The following is a 16,144-nucleotide window of genomic DNA, read 5'->3' as shown; positions in this document are numbered from 1 at the left end:
ACCGGCGCCAACCTTTTGTGATTGCTCTGAAAAGGTAATAATTTGCATATCACAGCATCTTCTCCCTGTCGGTTAAATTTCGCGTCTGTAGCACGTCATCTTCGTGGTGTAGCAGTTTTAATGGCCAGTAGTGTATACTTATGATTTAATTTTACTCATTACTGTCAGTGTTGCTTCGTGATTTCTGGAACTTTCGAATGGCTTTAAAGAGCACATCGTTCCATATATGTTACTTAAAGAATATTACCCGTAGAACAAAATTGTGTGCTCCTCTGTCCTCATCCATTTGCCGCAAACCTCGCTCCAATATCTCGAACGGCTCACGAAATAAAAGAGGTACAAGTTTCGAGTTTTGTGCTATAGGTCTGGTCTTTACTAGTTCCCACCGACGGAGCAAGATCTCTAACTCTAACGACCTCGACGTAGACGGCAGCCGAAAGAGCGAGGAAAAAAGCGTTCGCGAATGGGCGCAAGTGACGGCCAAAAAGACGGTCTGGAGGCCGGACTGGTTGGAGGGCGTGGGCGTGTGGGTGGGGGCCTGCGGTCGGCGGCGGCAGCGGCGGCGGCGGTCCGCGGCAGCGAGCAGTGAGCAGGCAGCCATGGCCCCGCGCACCGCCCTCTCTCTGCTGGCGCTGCTGCTCGCGCTCGCCCTGGGAGCCGCCAGGCAGCGCTCGCCGTCGCGCATCCCCTGGTGGAACATCAAGGTCGCCCAGGAGCAGGGGTAAGTCGCATGCACGCGCTATCTCCCCCTTCCCTAAATTTCCCTATTTCTTTCTCCGGATGCAATGACAGCCTCGTCACTAGGAGCCGTGAATAAATCGCCGATGTTTTTCTATTACTGCTGACCAGCTCAGTTACTACATTTACAACCTGAAGCCTTTGACATCCAGCTATTCTGTACTATTCCAGAACCGATCAAACCTAGTCACATATTATACGGCACATGAATCTCATGAGGTCATTACACTTTGTAAGGCCTCGCGCTACCACTATTGTACATCGTGACTTCCCATTTTGGTCTAATTGCCTTATAACAGCTGATTTTTAACGTCTTATATTTTGTGAAGTATGCTTCCGTATATCTTCCTATATCCAGTATCTTCTCAATCGGAGTTTCATTTCTTTTGAGCATACAACCAACGTTCCATCTCATACGAGCACAGTGCATATTTAATACATGGAGTTGCTAGACTTGCAGTGGTAGGATTGTGGTTCAGGTCATCAAGTTTTATGCGTCCTGTAGCTACAGACAAATATAACTTCCGCCGTAACGTTTGCTACAGCTGCGTATGTAAAATCTTAAACAATCGTTCGTGTATGTGGAAATAGGAAAATTAACAATGGAAACCAAAATCTTCCGCAAATTATCTTTGTTACGGAGGATTCCGTCAGGGGCAACTATAATGGTTTTCTCACATTGCTCTGAAATACATCACGTTACTCACGTCCCCATGTCGTTCATTAAAGTCTGCCCATACTTAATATTTATGTCCTCAGACGAGCCAGTGAGAAATTACTTACTTCGACATGTATATATCTGTATAGCTTTCCATCAATTTGTCTTTTCTTTTATTTAATATTATCGCCTTCAAATTTACCCGTGAGACTTCTAAGACACGTGCACAGTAAAACCTTTCTTCCTGCTAGAGAATTCCTCGTCTGGTATACCGCTATTAAAGACTGTAATTTACTAAATCATATCATTGTTGGAAAGATACTATCAGAATGTTGTAGACCTGACAGTGCCGGCCGTTGTGGCCGAGCGGTTCTAGGCGCTTCAGTCTGGAACCACGTGACCGCTACGGTCGCAGGTTCGAATCCTGCCTCGAGTATGGATGTGTGTAATGTCCTTAGGTTACTTAGGTTTAAGTAGTTACAAGTTCTAGGGGACTGATGACCTCAGATGTTAAGTCCCATAGTGCTCAGAACCATTTGAACCATTTTTTTGTCGCTGCCGTAACAACAGTTCCACTGCCTCTGCCCACGTAGTGCTTTGCTAGGTCAGCCCAACCAATAACTGACGAATTCACAGCTCTGACCCTTCCATACGGTACGATCTTCCCTTTCTCTGACCTGTGGACTGGTATACCCAGGTAACTGTACGAGGACCTATAATTCAACGTCCTTCCCGAACAACGCTGCATTGTAGCCAGTTTCACGTACAGCGTGGTAGGAAAGTTGATATTAACACTTAAACATTACGTGTTTACATTATTTCAAGACAAAAAAGATCCCAGCTTACTGTACTGCATTAAAACAGCGTATCGATATGGGGATCACCGACGTTGTTACAGTCATTGTATCTAACAAGCATGTTGTGGTACACACTCTCTATCCCATCTGGTGTCTCTTCAATTTCTAGTGTGGCTGCCAGAACTCGTGCAAGCGGATCTTCCTCTGTCTATACAGAAGTCTTGTAAATTATACGACACCATAAGAAGTAGACCAGACGAGTTAAATCCGGCGATCACGGCAGCCACGCGGTTGGACCGCCTCGGCCTAGACATCTTTCACCATATCGTCCCTCGAGATGTCTCCGAACCGCAGGTGAGAAAAGAGGTGGTGCACCATCGTGCGGAAACCACATTTCCTAACGGAAATTCAGTGGCACAGCTTCCAAGAACCGGTCATCCTGTCTATCCTATTGCATGCCAGGACAAGCAACTCTTGAGATTTTTCTCTTTCCCTCAGCAGACGTCGACTAGTTATACCTCTGACGGACATGGGTTCCTATTATGTACTCACTCCCCTCTACAAGTCCTAGAAGATCGAAACAGGAATTTTCGAAAGCGCTGTATACAGCTGATTGCCAGAAGACTTTTTAATTCCCCAAAATATATATCGAGAAATTTCTCCTAAAGCAATCCCACATATCATATTCTTGAGCTGGGAATGATGGCAACCATCCAAAATTCACACGTGGTACGATTCAAATAAGGATGTATTCTCTCGTGGTACGTGACGGTCGGAAAGCTGAAGCAAACCATATCACTCATTTTGTTAAATTGTCATTCCTCTTCCGCCTATCTGAACACTTAGCTGTCATTTGCCTCTTGCTTAACGAACTTCGCTACACGTTACTTTCAGCACCTTTGAGATAAATTAATCGAACTGCTAAAAATCTGCAGCGTGAATCAGCGTCGTTGCTTCTGCGTAAACTGGAACAAGGAAGAGCTGTCGGCGATAAGTCGGTCTGCCGAACCAATAACAGGCAGTTTCTCGGGTATGACCCGTTCGTTTCGAGAAGTCCCATTAAGATAGGGGAGAGAATCAGAAAAACGCAGCGGTCCTGTGGTAGCATAACGAAGCTTTTGAAATGGTGAGATATTTGCAGTCTTCCTGGATCCCATTCGTATTCCAAGTCTAACGCAAGTACTTGCCGCTCTCTTTATCGTCGAGAACTACGTCTGATGACGTAAGGATGCAATGTTTTGTTCACATAAAGTATTCCGTATCAGCGTTCCTTAGCCGCAAATCTATTGCAGCCTTTTTAGCTACTCCGGAAGAACTTACTTTTTTATTTCAAGATTCAGGACATTTTTGGCGTATCACTGTTTTTTGGTACTTCAGGCTCCTAAGAAGGCTGCACACTCACTGCGACGTGTAACAACTCGTTCTCTTTTATTCTTTTTCGTTCTTCTTGTTCTTTCTGCGATTTAGTGACTCGTCTACGGAGAGGTCATGGAGACGGCACAGTGGTTCAACTGGACGTAAACGACGCCAAAAATATGCCACGTCTTACTTGAACGAAATATCTCACCACTCGGATAACGTGAGTTAAAGCTACGACAAAACCTAAATGAGGACGGACAAACTGGGGTTCGAACCTCGCGAAAATTTTCACACCAACTGCCTCAGTTCTCATGCAGTGTGCAAGAAGAGTGGCTTGTTGGGATTTATGATAAAGATGGTAGAATTGCTAAAAAGCTCAGATACGACGATCGCATGTGTACATGTGAGAAGATTTTTTTCAACTTTCAGTGTTCGTAAATCACAGCCTCTTGCAATGTATCACTTGATGATCACCACGAGGCCAAAAACTGTATTAGTGAAAATAGATAATTTCTACAGTCAATGGCGACTACTATGTCTTTTTAAAAAGTTTTACATGACTGCAAACCCTAAGCATGAGAATGTAACGCAGTATACTGTTCAGAAAATGAAAACGTGAACTCATGTTTCACATGCATGTTCATTTCAATGGACCACATCGTTTCACATGATCATACATATACAAAAGACCAAGCAAATCACCGTGTATTAGTATTAGCGCCCATGATATTATTTAATAGTGGAAAAGCAATGAAATTTTTTTGGAAATTTGTGGTGATCTCCAATAGGACCAAACCGCTGAGGTCATCGGTACCTAGGCTTACGCTCTACTTAATCTAACTTAAACTGACTTACGCTAAGGACGACACACACCCCATGCCCGAGGGACGACCCGAACCTCTGGCGGAGGGAGTCGCGCGAACCGTGGCAAGCCGCCCTAGACCGGGCGGTTCAAAGCAATGAGATAATAAAATTGCAAGCACAGATGACTGGATGGAAACTGGATACTGATTCCCACGTGTTGTATGGAAACAGTGAACTCCAATAAAGAAGTAATATTGTCCACGTTGAATACATACGACTGCAAATTATCTCGCGTAGATAAATTTGAGTGGCCGAGCGGTTCTAGGCGCTTCAGTGCGGAACCACGCGGCTGCCACGGTCGCAGGTTCGAATCCTGCAGCGGGCATAGATGTGTGTGATGTCCTTATGTTAGTTAGGTTTACGTAGTTCTAAGTCTAGGGGAATGATGACCTCAAATGTTAAGTTTCATAGTGCTCAGAGCCATTTTTTTGTTGTTGATAAATTTGATGTTTCACGAAACACGACTACACAAATGCAGTGCAAACAAGCACCCGTCTCAGCACAATTCAGAAAGATGTCACTTCAGTGTACCCATTTCTTTATCACAAGGCGGTGTCTGTACTCAACAGACCGACACGTCCTCACGCCACCAAGTGGAAGAACAAATTTTTCGCTTTGTCCTCCAATCTTGCGGCCCATGCTAACTAACTCTGCCCTCCTAGCTTTTATACTGGCTAGCTCATCTCGGAGTTTAGGCGACTTGCTTGAGACATGTCTTGCAGTTCCCATCTAAAGATAAATTACTCTAGCAGACGGATAAGGGACTGAGGTTCTGTAAGAAAGAGAAGTGCTTGTAGATGCGTGCATGAATCGCTGATGAAAGACTGTAGGAGAAAGATGTGGAGCTCCGTTTCATCTCATATAAACGTCCCACACGCGAGAGTACCTTCAGCATCTGCCTAAAGAGCGCCCTGTTGGCACATCAGTATACAAGGCCACGAATGATTGTCAACTAACTCGCGCACTGTCATTGGCGTATACCAACGTTTGCCACGAATGATCAGTGCGAACGATCTCTTTCCATGCTTCAAGAGTCCAATGGCAGTATTTCTCCGTCCATGCTGCGTGACGGCAAACGTGTTCTGCGCACCACAAAAAGGAGGCGTTTCTGGACGGCGTCATTGCTCATTTGTTGTTCGTGTCCAGCACTCAGCTTCTGAATGATTTTCTGCGCTGTGGTACATCTATCCGCTGTCAACAACCCGCGCTAGTTGAGAGTGACCGCTATCAACCGTGCGTTCTTAGCTGCGGCAGTTGGCTCTGGCTACCGAGAATCTCACGGAAAGCACACGAGACGATGTACGTGAAGTCCTCAGAGAGAGCCTCGTACACACTGTGCAGACTGCTGGTACAAGGTCTTGCGACGTTCGAGTAATGTGGCACGCCTAATCATTTCATCCGCCGTGGTAGCAGGAGCATTTTTATATTCAGCACAGCTGCTTTCTCTTATTCGGTTCTACATATTCATATTTTTTGGGATGAAAGTAAGATTGTTATTACTCTTTTATTTTATCTTGCGTTCTATATACATGACGAGTTCTAAATTACGCAGTCGGCTGTGGAATACCCTTTGGACAAATTAGCTCGTTATCATTAACTGATGCTCCAAGGCTCAGTAGTGCCACGTGCACAGTCCACATCTTAAACTCATCATCGGGTCAGTATAGCGACAGGCAGGGACCATGTGAATTTCAGTATTTTACGAATGCGTAATATTTGGTTCACAAGCCACATTATGCAGATACTGTGGCGTCGAGACTCTGACACGCGACAGGTGAGATGTTGCAGGGAAGTTAGTCAACATACAGGCTAAGGTGTGACGCTGCGCGTTCATGCGAATATGCACATTACTGTGTACATGTTAACTGTTGGTTTTTTCTCCGACCCCGCTTGTTTGGTTCCTAGCTTCAATAGTTTTTCGCTAAGGCATGAATTGTACTTCTTAGACTGAATTTTGGGTTGCATACATTTTCTAGATACATTCATAGTTTTGAAAACAGGCTAATTTCTTTCCTACTGTTGTGTTTCTCCTGTCATAAAATGCATTCTCCCATATTATTATTGTTACATTTCGGTACACCTGTGCTATCATTACCTGGTAGTCATTTATTCCTTCAAAATTTCAATTACGCTTAGTGGCTACAATGGTACATTCACAACAAGGGTTCTCTGATAATCTTCACCATCGGAATGGAATCAAAGTAACAATAAAGAACAGTTAGAAGCATACATCTGTGCACACACCTAGAATGCAAAGTCATATCCTGTGAACTATGATTCGCAGAAACTGATGATATGTTCCTCTAGGATATCGCCGTCCCTCACGCTTTGCCAGAACGAGTAGTCTGTAGCCTCAAAGATGTGCTACTGATGGTAGCGAACTCGAATAGGGTTCATTGTTGGAAGTGTCGTTCCAAGTCTTTGCGGTAGCCCATCCCAAACAGAAATTGAAGGTAGCATTTAGGTGTTAGGAGTTGTCGGTCAGGCATTCTTTATTGGGGAAGTGGAGTCGTTATTTATCTCAAATGATAATTTAGACATTACTTTTGGGATTTCAGATTTCCTTCCCCAACACACCCCAATATGAGCTCGTTTTCCATTCCTAATAATGTCGTCATCAACAGGAAACAAATGCATCAACGGGTGAATTTCGGGAAGAGACACTCGTCCACCGTTTCTAATTCTGCTTTTGTTTGGTGTGCTCTTAATGTGGAAGATTACAGAAAGTATCAACATAGGATAGTTCTTCTAAAAGCGTTCACCATTGGCTCAAAGTAATTTACACTACTTTTGCGTACAGTGGGAGCAGATTGGGTTCTGCGTATTTTGTGTCTCTTCCCTCAGACTGAGTGCATGGAAGTACAGGTATACATGTTTCCACTGTTATTTATCTGTAACGTGGTATGTATTTGACATTAAACGATATTCACTCCTCATCAGAGATCGTACAGAATAAACGAGGGTATGCTGCAGAGTTATGCCTATGCATTTTATATGAAATCTCTTTAAATTTTTAAATAAAATAAACGCTACTAACATTCTACATCTTGAAACTTCCTGGCAGATTAAAACTGTGTACCGGACCGAGACTCGAATTCGGGACCGTTGGCTTTCGCGGGCAAGTGCTCTACCATCTGAGCTACCCAAATACGACTGACGCCGCCTCCTTACAGCTTTACTTCTGCGAGTACCTCGCCTCATACTGCCAGGAAGTTTCATATCAGTGCACACTCCACTGCAGAGTGAAAATCTCATTCTGGAAACATCCCCCAGGCTGTGGCTAAGCCATGTCTCCGCAATTTCCTTTCTTTCAGGAGTGCTAGTTCTGCAAGGATCGCAGGAGAGCTTCTGTGAAGTTTGAAAAGTAGGAGACGAGGTACTGGCAGGACGGGGCGTGACTCGTGCTTGGGTTGCTCAGATGGCAGCCGGCACGGTAGCTCAGCGTGTTCGGTCAGAGGGTTAACTGCCCTCTGTAATAAAAAAAAAAACTGAGTGAATGGATCATTAACGAACTTCAACGGGCATCAGGTGACGTCCGCCACGAACAATTGAAACGAACAATAACGAACAAAATGAGATCACAAAAAAAAGATGGTAGAGCACTTGCCCGCAAAAGGCAAAGGTACCGTGTTCGAGTCTCGGTCCGGCACACAGTTTTAATGTGCCAGGAAGTTTCATATCAGCGCACACTCTGCTGCAGAGTGAAAATCTCATTCTACATCTTTTTTCTTCATCTCTACATATATATTTCTCAACATAGTAACCCCGGTGATAAACACATTTCTTCTAACAAGGGACCAGTTTGTTGATACCGTCACTGTGGAATGTTTGACTTTGTTGACAGAGCCACAACCTTGCACCGCTTCAACAATATCGAACAGAAGTTCTAGAAGGTGTTCTTTAAAGATTCGGTAATAGACGAAAATCGGATGGGGCCAAGTCGGGGCTGTATGGAGGATTCTCGATGACAGTGAACCCAAGGCGTGGATTATTGCAGACGTCACGGCGCTTGTGTGTGGTCTGGCATTTTCATATTGAAGGAGAGGGTGTTCTTTATGTGCAACAGCCCTTCGAATTCGTGCTTTCAGTTTTCTGAGGATATCTCACGCGCCGACGTACAGTAGTTCCGTTACACACTGCCACTTTACACGCTACAATGAAGAGCCCTCTATCGGCAGAGGGTTGCAACTTGTGTCATCGAAACGGAAAAGTCGACCGAGTAATATGCACGACATGTAATACCTGAATCGATATTGTGAACAGAATAAAAAGCTCGGAGGCATTACTTTCATCACCTTGGAAGGCAAAGTTACCATTAGTAATCTTCAGGTTGTCAGATTCTGACGCTTCAGTTCTCTGATTCTTCTTAGTTATAATGTCTATGTTTGTATTTGATATTGTTTGCTTCTGATACAGCAAATAAAATATAATCGTACGATTACATTATAATGAATAAAAAAACACCAAATATGATTTAATTTCTATACTCTGTTCCTCACCACCAACAACAACGTTCGACGGGTGACCGCGTCTAGTTCTGCATTTCAAATAGTGGAAAAAATATATCCGCTCTTGTCCAAGCCTTAGATTACCCTCAAAAATAGCAACAAAATCTTCACTAGCGTAGTACAGTAGCTAAATTCTGAAACTTTCGACTTCGAAAAGTATTCTTTTCAGTTTGATGTACAGGGAAGACGAAACGCAGCTCACTACAGACCAAAGTGAGACGAAAACGTGGACGAACAAATTTCGATGTACTTGTTTTGCTTATTTTACCGTGAAAGGATGAGCGAACAAGCATACGCAGGACTGTATTGATACGTTCACTGTTTGGTTGTTCTTATAAAGACACTCGCTCTAGTCAGTGACACCCTTTACTGTTGTGACAACAGTTACGGGCCTTTCCGTAAGTACAGAAATAAGTAAGTCAGGACGACTTGACAGGGATTAAGTTATTTTCTGCAAATCCTAATTACCGGTTACTACAGCAGAGCGACATGTGAAAGACCCAATCAAGCGAGGTGGCACAGTGGTTAAGGCTCTGTACCCATCTCTGGGAAACGCGAGGTTCAAATACCCGTCCGACAGTCCAGATTTGAGTTTTCCGTGGTTTTCCTAAATCGATTAAGCTGAGCATCAGAATCATTGCTTTGAAAAGGCTACTGAAATATTATTCGCAATTCTAGTCTAAGATGAACTCGCGATTCTTCTCCAAAAACGTTGACGGACCGTTATATCCTGTCGTCTCACTTTCCCACGAGAATGTGGCTACGACCCCGACGTTGAAAAGTATTTTTCTCTTGTGGAGGTATAAGTTGGCGAATGGAGGGGGGCGAGTGGGGGGGGGGGGGTTGGAAGGCACGCAGCTTCTTAGGATAACTGAGGGGGTGAACCACGGCCTGTTCACTGTTGTCGTCAATGAGCCTTAGAAAGATGAAACAGCAGTGTGTAGCAATGCACGTTCATTTTCACTTGATTATGTAGTTAAATTATTTATGTAACTTTTAATTCTGTTACATCACTGTGTATATGACACAAGACCAACAGAACGTAACATAAACATATTTTTTAAAGAACTAAAAATCACATTAATAGCACATTGAACCATGAAACGCCAAAATGAAACCGGAAATGAAAATAGGAACAATAATAATCATAAGAGATATAAAGATTAAGAATTTTTTATTCTACGATGCTTAGCAACGAGAAAGGGAAGGGACAGGTGTTGGTCGTTGTCTATCAGACTGATACAGTTAGGCGTTACCATAGTAATAATTTGAGACAAATACGGAATATTAAAATCAGGATGTAATCAGTTAAATACACAGTGTCCGCGGACTAGTTGTTAGCTTCGCTAGCAGCTGACGCCAAGGTGTCAGTTACATTTCGGCGTGAACATATCAAATTTTTATGATATAGGCAGACCTGAAACGGGGTTTATTCTGCTGTGTAGTGCCAAATGAGAAGCTGTCTGACAAAATCAGTAGGAAATTTGACAAAAGGGTTGAAGTGGTTCCCATTTTTATTTATCTGAATCGTGCAACAATGAAAGGTGAGGTGCCAAGTATGGCATTACCCCTTTTAAATCTCATACTATTTTTTTTTTCTCTGCAGGCTAAAGGAATGCTTATGACACGACTCGCTTACGACAGGAGCGTGCATCAAATGTCCGTTGGGAAATCTTGAATTACATTTGCTATAGTTTCCCTGTATCGCTCCAGATTAATGATTGGATGGTTTCATGAATAAATCCAGTCCTAATCCTTCCCTCATCCTCGTCTAGTAGCGCTAGTAATGAATCTGAAGCGTTAAATCATAACATTTCTGCTCTACTTTCCTTCCTCCATAAAATTAGACGATGAACTGATGAGTTCGTGGTGGCACAGCGGCTAAGTTTAAAGTTGAGCTGTTTAACGTAGGTATTCTAGTCAGTGGATCGTGTTACAAAAGTATTTTTGGCTGAGCGATGCTGAAACGCGGGTTGCACCAGAAAAGCGTGTGCAAATTCTGGTATAAGTTCGGAGCGGACAATGTAAGAAGTGATATTTTCAATGGCAACAAGTGCGGAGTTCCTGATGACTTGGCGATGCCACTCTTAATCATAAATAGCAGTCATAACGCAGCAGTTACAAAAAAAAATCTGTGATAGCTTTAAGTTTGACAGTTAGCAGTTAATAATCATTGACTGAAACACCTGAAATTACATTTTTGACACGCAGTCTTAGCTTCCGCAGAGAGTGTGGAGAAAAAACAATTGATTTCTCTATAATACAACGTTGGGCGTTGTATATGAGTTAGATAAGCTGATAAAAGATTGAGACATTAGTCACATAAATGTAAGCATAAAAAGTCTCTTTCAAAGAGATTCATCTAATACTGGTGTGTGTAATTGCAGAAAATTGCTGTTTACTTTTAGCGATGAAGAAATCATGGTGTGATGAAACAACGTAATTGTTTAAAACGCGTAATATTGAGTAAAAAGGGAATTATTCTAGCTAATAAAATCAAAATATAACGTTGTATTTTCTGGGCCCTTTGATACAAATGTTGGATACGTCAAGTAAAATGCTATTTTTGCGCGAAAAGCAACGAATCTGTTCGTATTGAAGTTGCATAAAAGGCAACAGATCTCAAATGGCTCATGCACTATAGTACGATGGACTTCTCAGACATGTAACTGGTCTGTTGTTATTAGTTTACTGTTTAATAAATTAAAACAGGTATCTGTGACAGCCACTTTTCATTTTCTCCCACGTCGCGTTTCGACGGCTTACACCCACATCGTCAGGTAGATTACGGGATTACATTTTTGTTTGCTGGAGATTGCCAATAGTCTGCTTTGAATTTCATTTCGACTGTGTTCCAGAAGAAAGAACCCTGAGTATCGGCATAAATATACATTTGCAAATGGTTCAAATGGCTCTGAACATTATGGGACATAACATCTGAGGTAATCAGTCCTCTAGAACTCAGAACTACTTAAACCTAGCTAACACAAGGACATCACACACATCCATTCCCGAGGCAGGATCTACCGTAGCGGTCGCGCGGTTCCAGACTGCAGCGCCTAGAACCGCTCGGCCACCACGGCCGGATACATTTACATCTTTCTTGTTTGTATGCCATCTAAACATGTCGGCACAGTAGCTCAGCGTGTTCGGTCAGAGGGATGCCTGAGTGAAATATTCAGTGATGAACTTGAAGGGGTGTCATGTGACGTCCGCCCAGACTAAATGACGAGAACAATAACGAATAAAATTGGGAAAAAATGAAAATCTGTATTTATGACCACACGCAGGGTTCTTTCTGCTGGAACATATTCGAAAAGAAACTCAGAAAAGACAACTGGCTACACACGGCAACCAAAAATGTAATATAATCCACTTATCGACCTGAAGATGAAGGCTCAAGACCTCGAAACGCGTCGTGGCAGAAAATAAAAGTGACTGACAAAGACATTGGTATTAATTCATATTTTAAGTTTCAAATAAGCGCAGTTTTCGAACCATAGTCCAACTTGGACAATATAAGATACAGTTTATTGTTGCCTGGATTTGAGTAAAACTAGGTTACGATGAGTGTGAAACTAAGAAGTCCCGCTAGATGTTTAGACTGGTAAGGGGTTAGGTATCACGACGATAAAGGACGTAGCGATGCCTACAGTAATGTAAAATATGTTGATTTTCCTCTTTGATTAAGGAAATCATGAGTACAAGAAAACCTTTCAGGGGAAACGAGTTACAACCCGCCTGTGTCGCATTCATGATTATAGAAGAGCGATGGCAACTTCGCCTTGCTATTCAAAGTAAAAAATTGAAAATGTGGGGTCGCCTTCATATTTGCGATGGCATTGCTCGCCACTGTATTTCATGATTAGCCACCGCACGCCTGGCGTCGCGCCATAATAGCTATCACCTGCCAGCACCACATGAACGGGTTTATACCTCTACGTATCAGACCACCTTTAGTTCCCAATTGGCTGAACTCCCAGCTTATTCGAGAGGACGTCAGTTGAAATCCGCGTCCGACAATCCAGATTAAGGTTTTCCGTGATTTTTATAAACTGATCCAGACAAATGTCGGGATGGGTCCTTCGCCAGAGCACGGTCGGTTCCCTTCCCCATCCTTGAAACAATCGGAGCTTCCTCTCCGTCTCTAATCACGTTAAACTCTAATCTTATTTCCTTCCTTTCCAAAATTAATTCGCGATATCATATGTAGCAACAAGAAATTAAGAATACATACACGAATAACGTGAGGATATGCGTACTGAAAACTATTAAAGAGTTTTATTTTTCTTAGTCGTCCATAGCTTCTTAATCAGTGGATGCAAACTTTTGAAATTGGCCACTAGCATTCTGTAAGAATAGTGGGCGCCGGGGATGTGGTGTGGCAATGAAGAAAAGTCGTATGGCATGGCTGAAAGACCCGGAATGGCAGGCAATGCAATATCTGCATGTCTTCTATAAGCAACTGTATCGATTTTACTCTTGAGTGTTTACAAGAATACATATTTTTCAAAAGTTCTACTTCCTTCCTTGGAGCATTCCGATCTTCCGAAACAGCTTGTTTGTTATTTGATAAACGAAGTTCTAGTGAACCATAATGAAGATACACAATGAATTGTGAATACATACCTTGTAACGAGCAGCATCTTCTGCCGGCCTGATGGCGACAACGGTGTGTTATCACATAAACTCCATGGGACAACGAAAGCGTTGGGTACCACCACTGTCCATTACCGCTCAACAGACGCTCACAGATCATTGTTCGGAGATAAATCGAATGGGCACAAGGCACGCCCGATGGTATCCTAGATGCGGTCAGTAGGAATGAGGTCAGGTTACCATGGTGGGCACACGTGCCGTGGAGAGTTCTGCAGTTAATTTTAAGACACTTCGGGAGAATTGGGGTAGTGCAGGTCGTCCGCGGTTTTTCTGTAAAGTCCACATTATCGACCAGTTGGTTTTTGACGGAGAGAGACGATGGCGGACCCCACTGAATCCCATGAAAACTTCGTCAGTATGATAACGTTTCCGAACATAGCTCTTTTGGCTAGCGCGATTTGACTTCCAACGAGTATACCGGCTCATCAATCTAGGTGACCGTTTTTCATACTCCAAATGTCCCTTGTTGGTTCTCCTAACTCTGTGCCCCGTGACATGCGGCGAACAGCGGTTCACATGACTTTTCTATCCCACAGGAAGGAGACGGCTGTGTGTGGCCAGGCCGCTCACCAGTTGTTAAGCCGTCGGCACACGGACCGTGCTGTCGAACGTTAACGTTGAGCGTGCGAAGTTCAACGTGCTGCTGAACGCTCAGGAACGATGCTACTTGTGCATTCGGTACGTGGGCCCCAACGTGGTGTACGCGATCGCAACGCACTCCAGCGGCAGTTGTTTCTAGTAGTTCGTAAATCACACTATTTACTCAACGGGCGTGCGTAAAATTCCCACGTTAGCTCTATTAAAACGCACATTTTCTCCATCGTCCACGAAAAGGAAAGTACCATGTCCAATCAATAAGGACACAGGCTTATAACAGTTCCATTACAAACAGCGGGGTACAAGTTGGAATACTTCTCTGCATACGATAAACATTATTTCATCATTCCCACATTTTAGTAAAACTCCAGGGTCAGGCTTACTTGATCACTGTTCCTACCCAGTAGCAGAATCCTTGCAACATGTGAATTACGAAGCGTAAAAGAAAAAGGAACAAAATAACTTTATATAAGTAGCGCAAGCTGTCCTGTAGATTAAGCCAATCGAACAAAGTCACCCCTCAAAAAAAGGTGAACTTATATTTACATAACATCAAATATTATAGCGTATAATTATATTAAACTAATAATAAAGTATCAGAACCTAATAATGCGAATGTTAGGAAAAAATTTTTGTAGTGTTAAGACGCGAACCACCGCCCCAACAAAAAGAGCTTCTTAGACAGAGACGCTAACCATTACGCTAAACCCCTAATACCCGTGGTGTACTTAATCATATTGTATTACAGCTTGCTAAAACCGTTAATCGTAGATAATTATGTTACTAATTGAAATTTAATTATAACAAATTGTACCAAGAACAATGCGTTTTTGGTGGATCTTCAGTGTGTCGCTGCCTTCAAATAGCCTACTCATATAATACGCAGGTTACAATAATTCTTTTGCCACGAATACGATGTTCCTCACAATTTTATTGGAACGAATCACACAACTAACAACGGGTTTTTCAGTGATTCTCAATTTGCTGGTGCTCAGAAACGGCATATATACATATAGGTTTGAAATGAACGCCAATATGGCGCCTCACAACTCTGTACTGATGGAGACGGTGTGCGTGTGACGTAGTGGCGCTGTGCCATCTCATTGGTCAAAGCTCAGACGCACGCTCAGAATATCTGACATGCCAGATATTGCTCTGCACGTTCGGAAAGACTCCCGAACGTGCTATTCCACGCTATGACGTCAGAAACTCGGCACGCTCAACGCTCAACGTTCAGATGCACGGTCCGTGTGCCGACGGCTTTACTATCCAGCGCTGAATCGACGAGTGCTTTGCTGCAAGCTGCACCGTGACTTTACCCACGATATTCAACAGCGACCTGTTATCAATAGTTTGTTGCCTGCGAGAGTTGACTCAGGTCGCGGCGTCTACAACCGTATTGAATTATTTGTGGTACAGCCGACACACAGCAGCACGTGTGGGGACAGTGCCAGGTTATGGACTGTCCCATGCTATCCGTATCCACAATCACATGTGCCAATATATGACGCGTCTTGTCTAATCTGCATCTTCATCCCCCTCAATCGATTAATTTCATTTCAGTTCATTAAAATCAGTTCAAATAGTCTGTAGGTTTTATAGTAGGATAAGTTCTTATAGCGGCAATCTACCGTAATTATTATAGATAAAATAAAATAAGCTCTCTGTGATCGGCGATGAACTACTCTAAACTAAACCCAGGGCTTAGGTACAGAGGATCACGCGATGTCGACAGAGCTCTGCTACACAATGTCCCAATGGCATCATTGGACGTCAGTTTGGGTGGAGAGGGGTATAGTTTCGTACCGTGGTCGAAAAATACACCTCGCGTAGTATTTATTCACAGTATGACCAATTCTGATGGAAATACTGTTTTAGGGTAGATTTCGAAGAATGTGCTCTGCGGTCGGTGACGTTGAAACTTTCGTGCTTTTTCGCATGTATTTACGACGATTTTGTTATTT

The 16,144-nt window shown here is 43.1% G+C and overlaps 1 protein-coding gene across 1 annotated transcript in view; it reads left to right on the top strand.

Annotated features, from left to right (window-relative positions):
* The first annotated feature begins 589 nt into the window (after positions 1–589).
* LOC126470561 (transforming growth factor-beta-induced protein ig-h3-like) overlaps positions 590–16,144 on the top strand; it is a 367,429-nt gene continuing 351,874 nt past the window's right edge. Inside the window, exon 1 of the mRNA XM_050098498.1 lies at positions 590–721. Within this exon, the coding sequence (XP_049954455.1) occupies positions 600–721 (122 nt within the window). The 5' untranslated portion in view covers positions 590–599. The remainder of the gene's footprint in view (positions 722–16,144) is intronic.

This window comes from Schistocerca serialis, chromosome 3 (assembly GCF_023864345.2).
Source record: "Schistocerca serialis cubense isolate TAMUIC-IGC-003099 chromosome 3, iqSchSeri2.2, whole genome shotgun sequence".
NCBI lineage: Eukaryota > Metazoa > Arthropoda > Insecta > Orthoptera > Acrididae > Schistocerca > Schistocerca serialis.
Note: the sequence above shows the minus strand (reverse complement) of the source record. Positions and strands in the feature narration are given on the sequence as shown.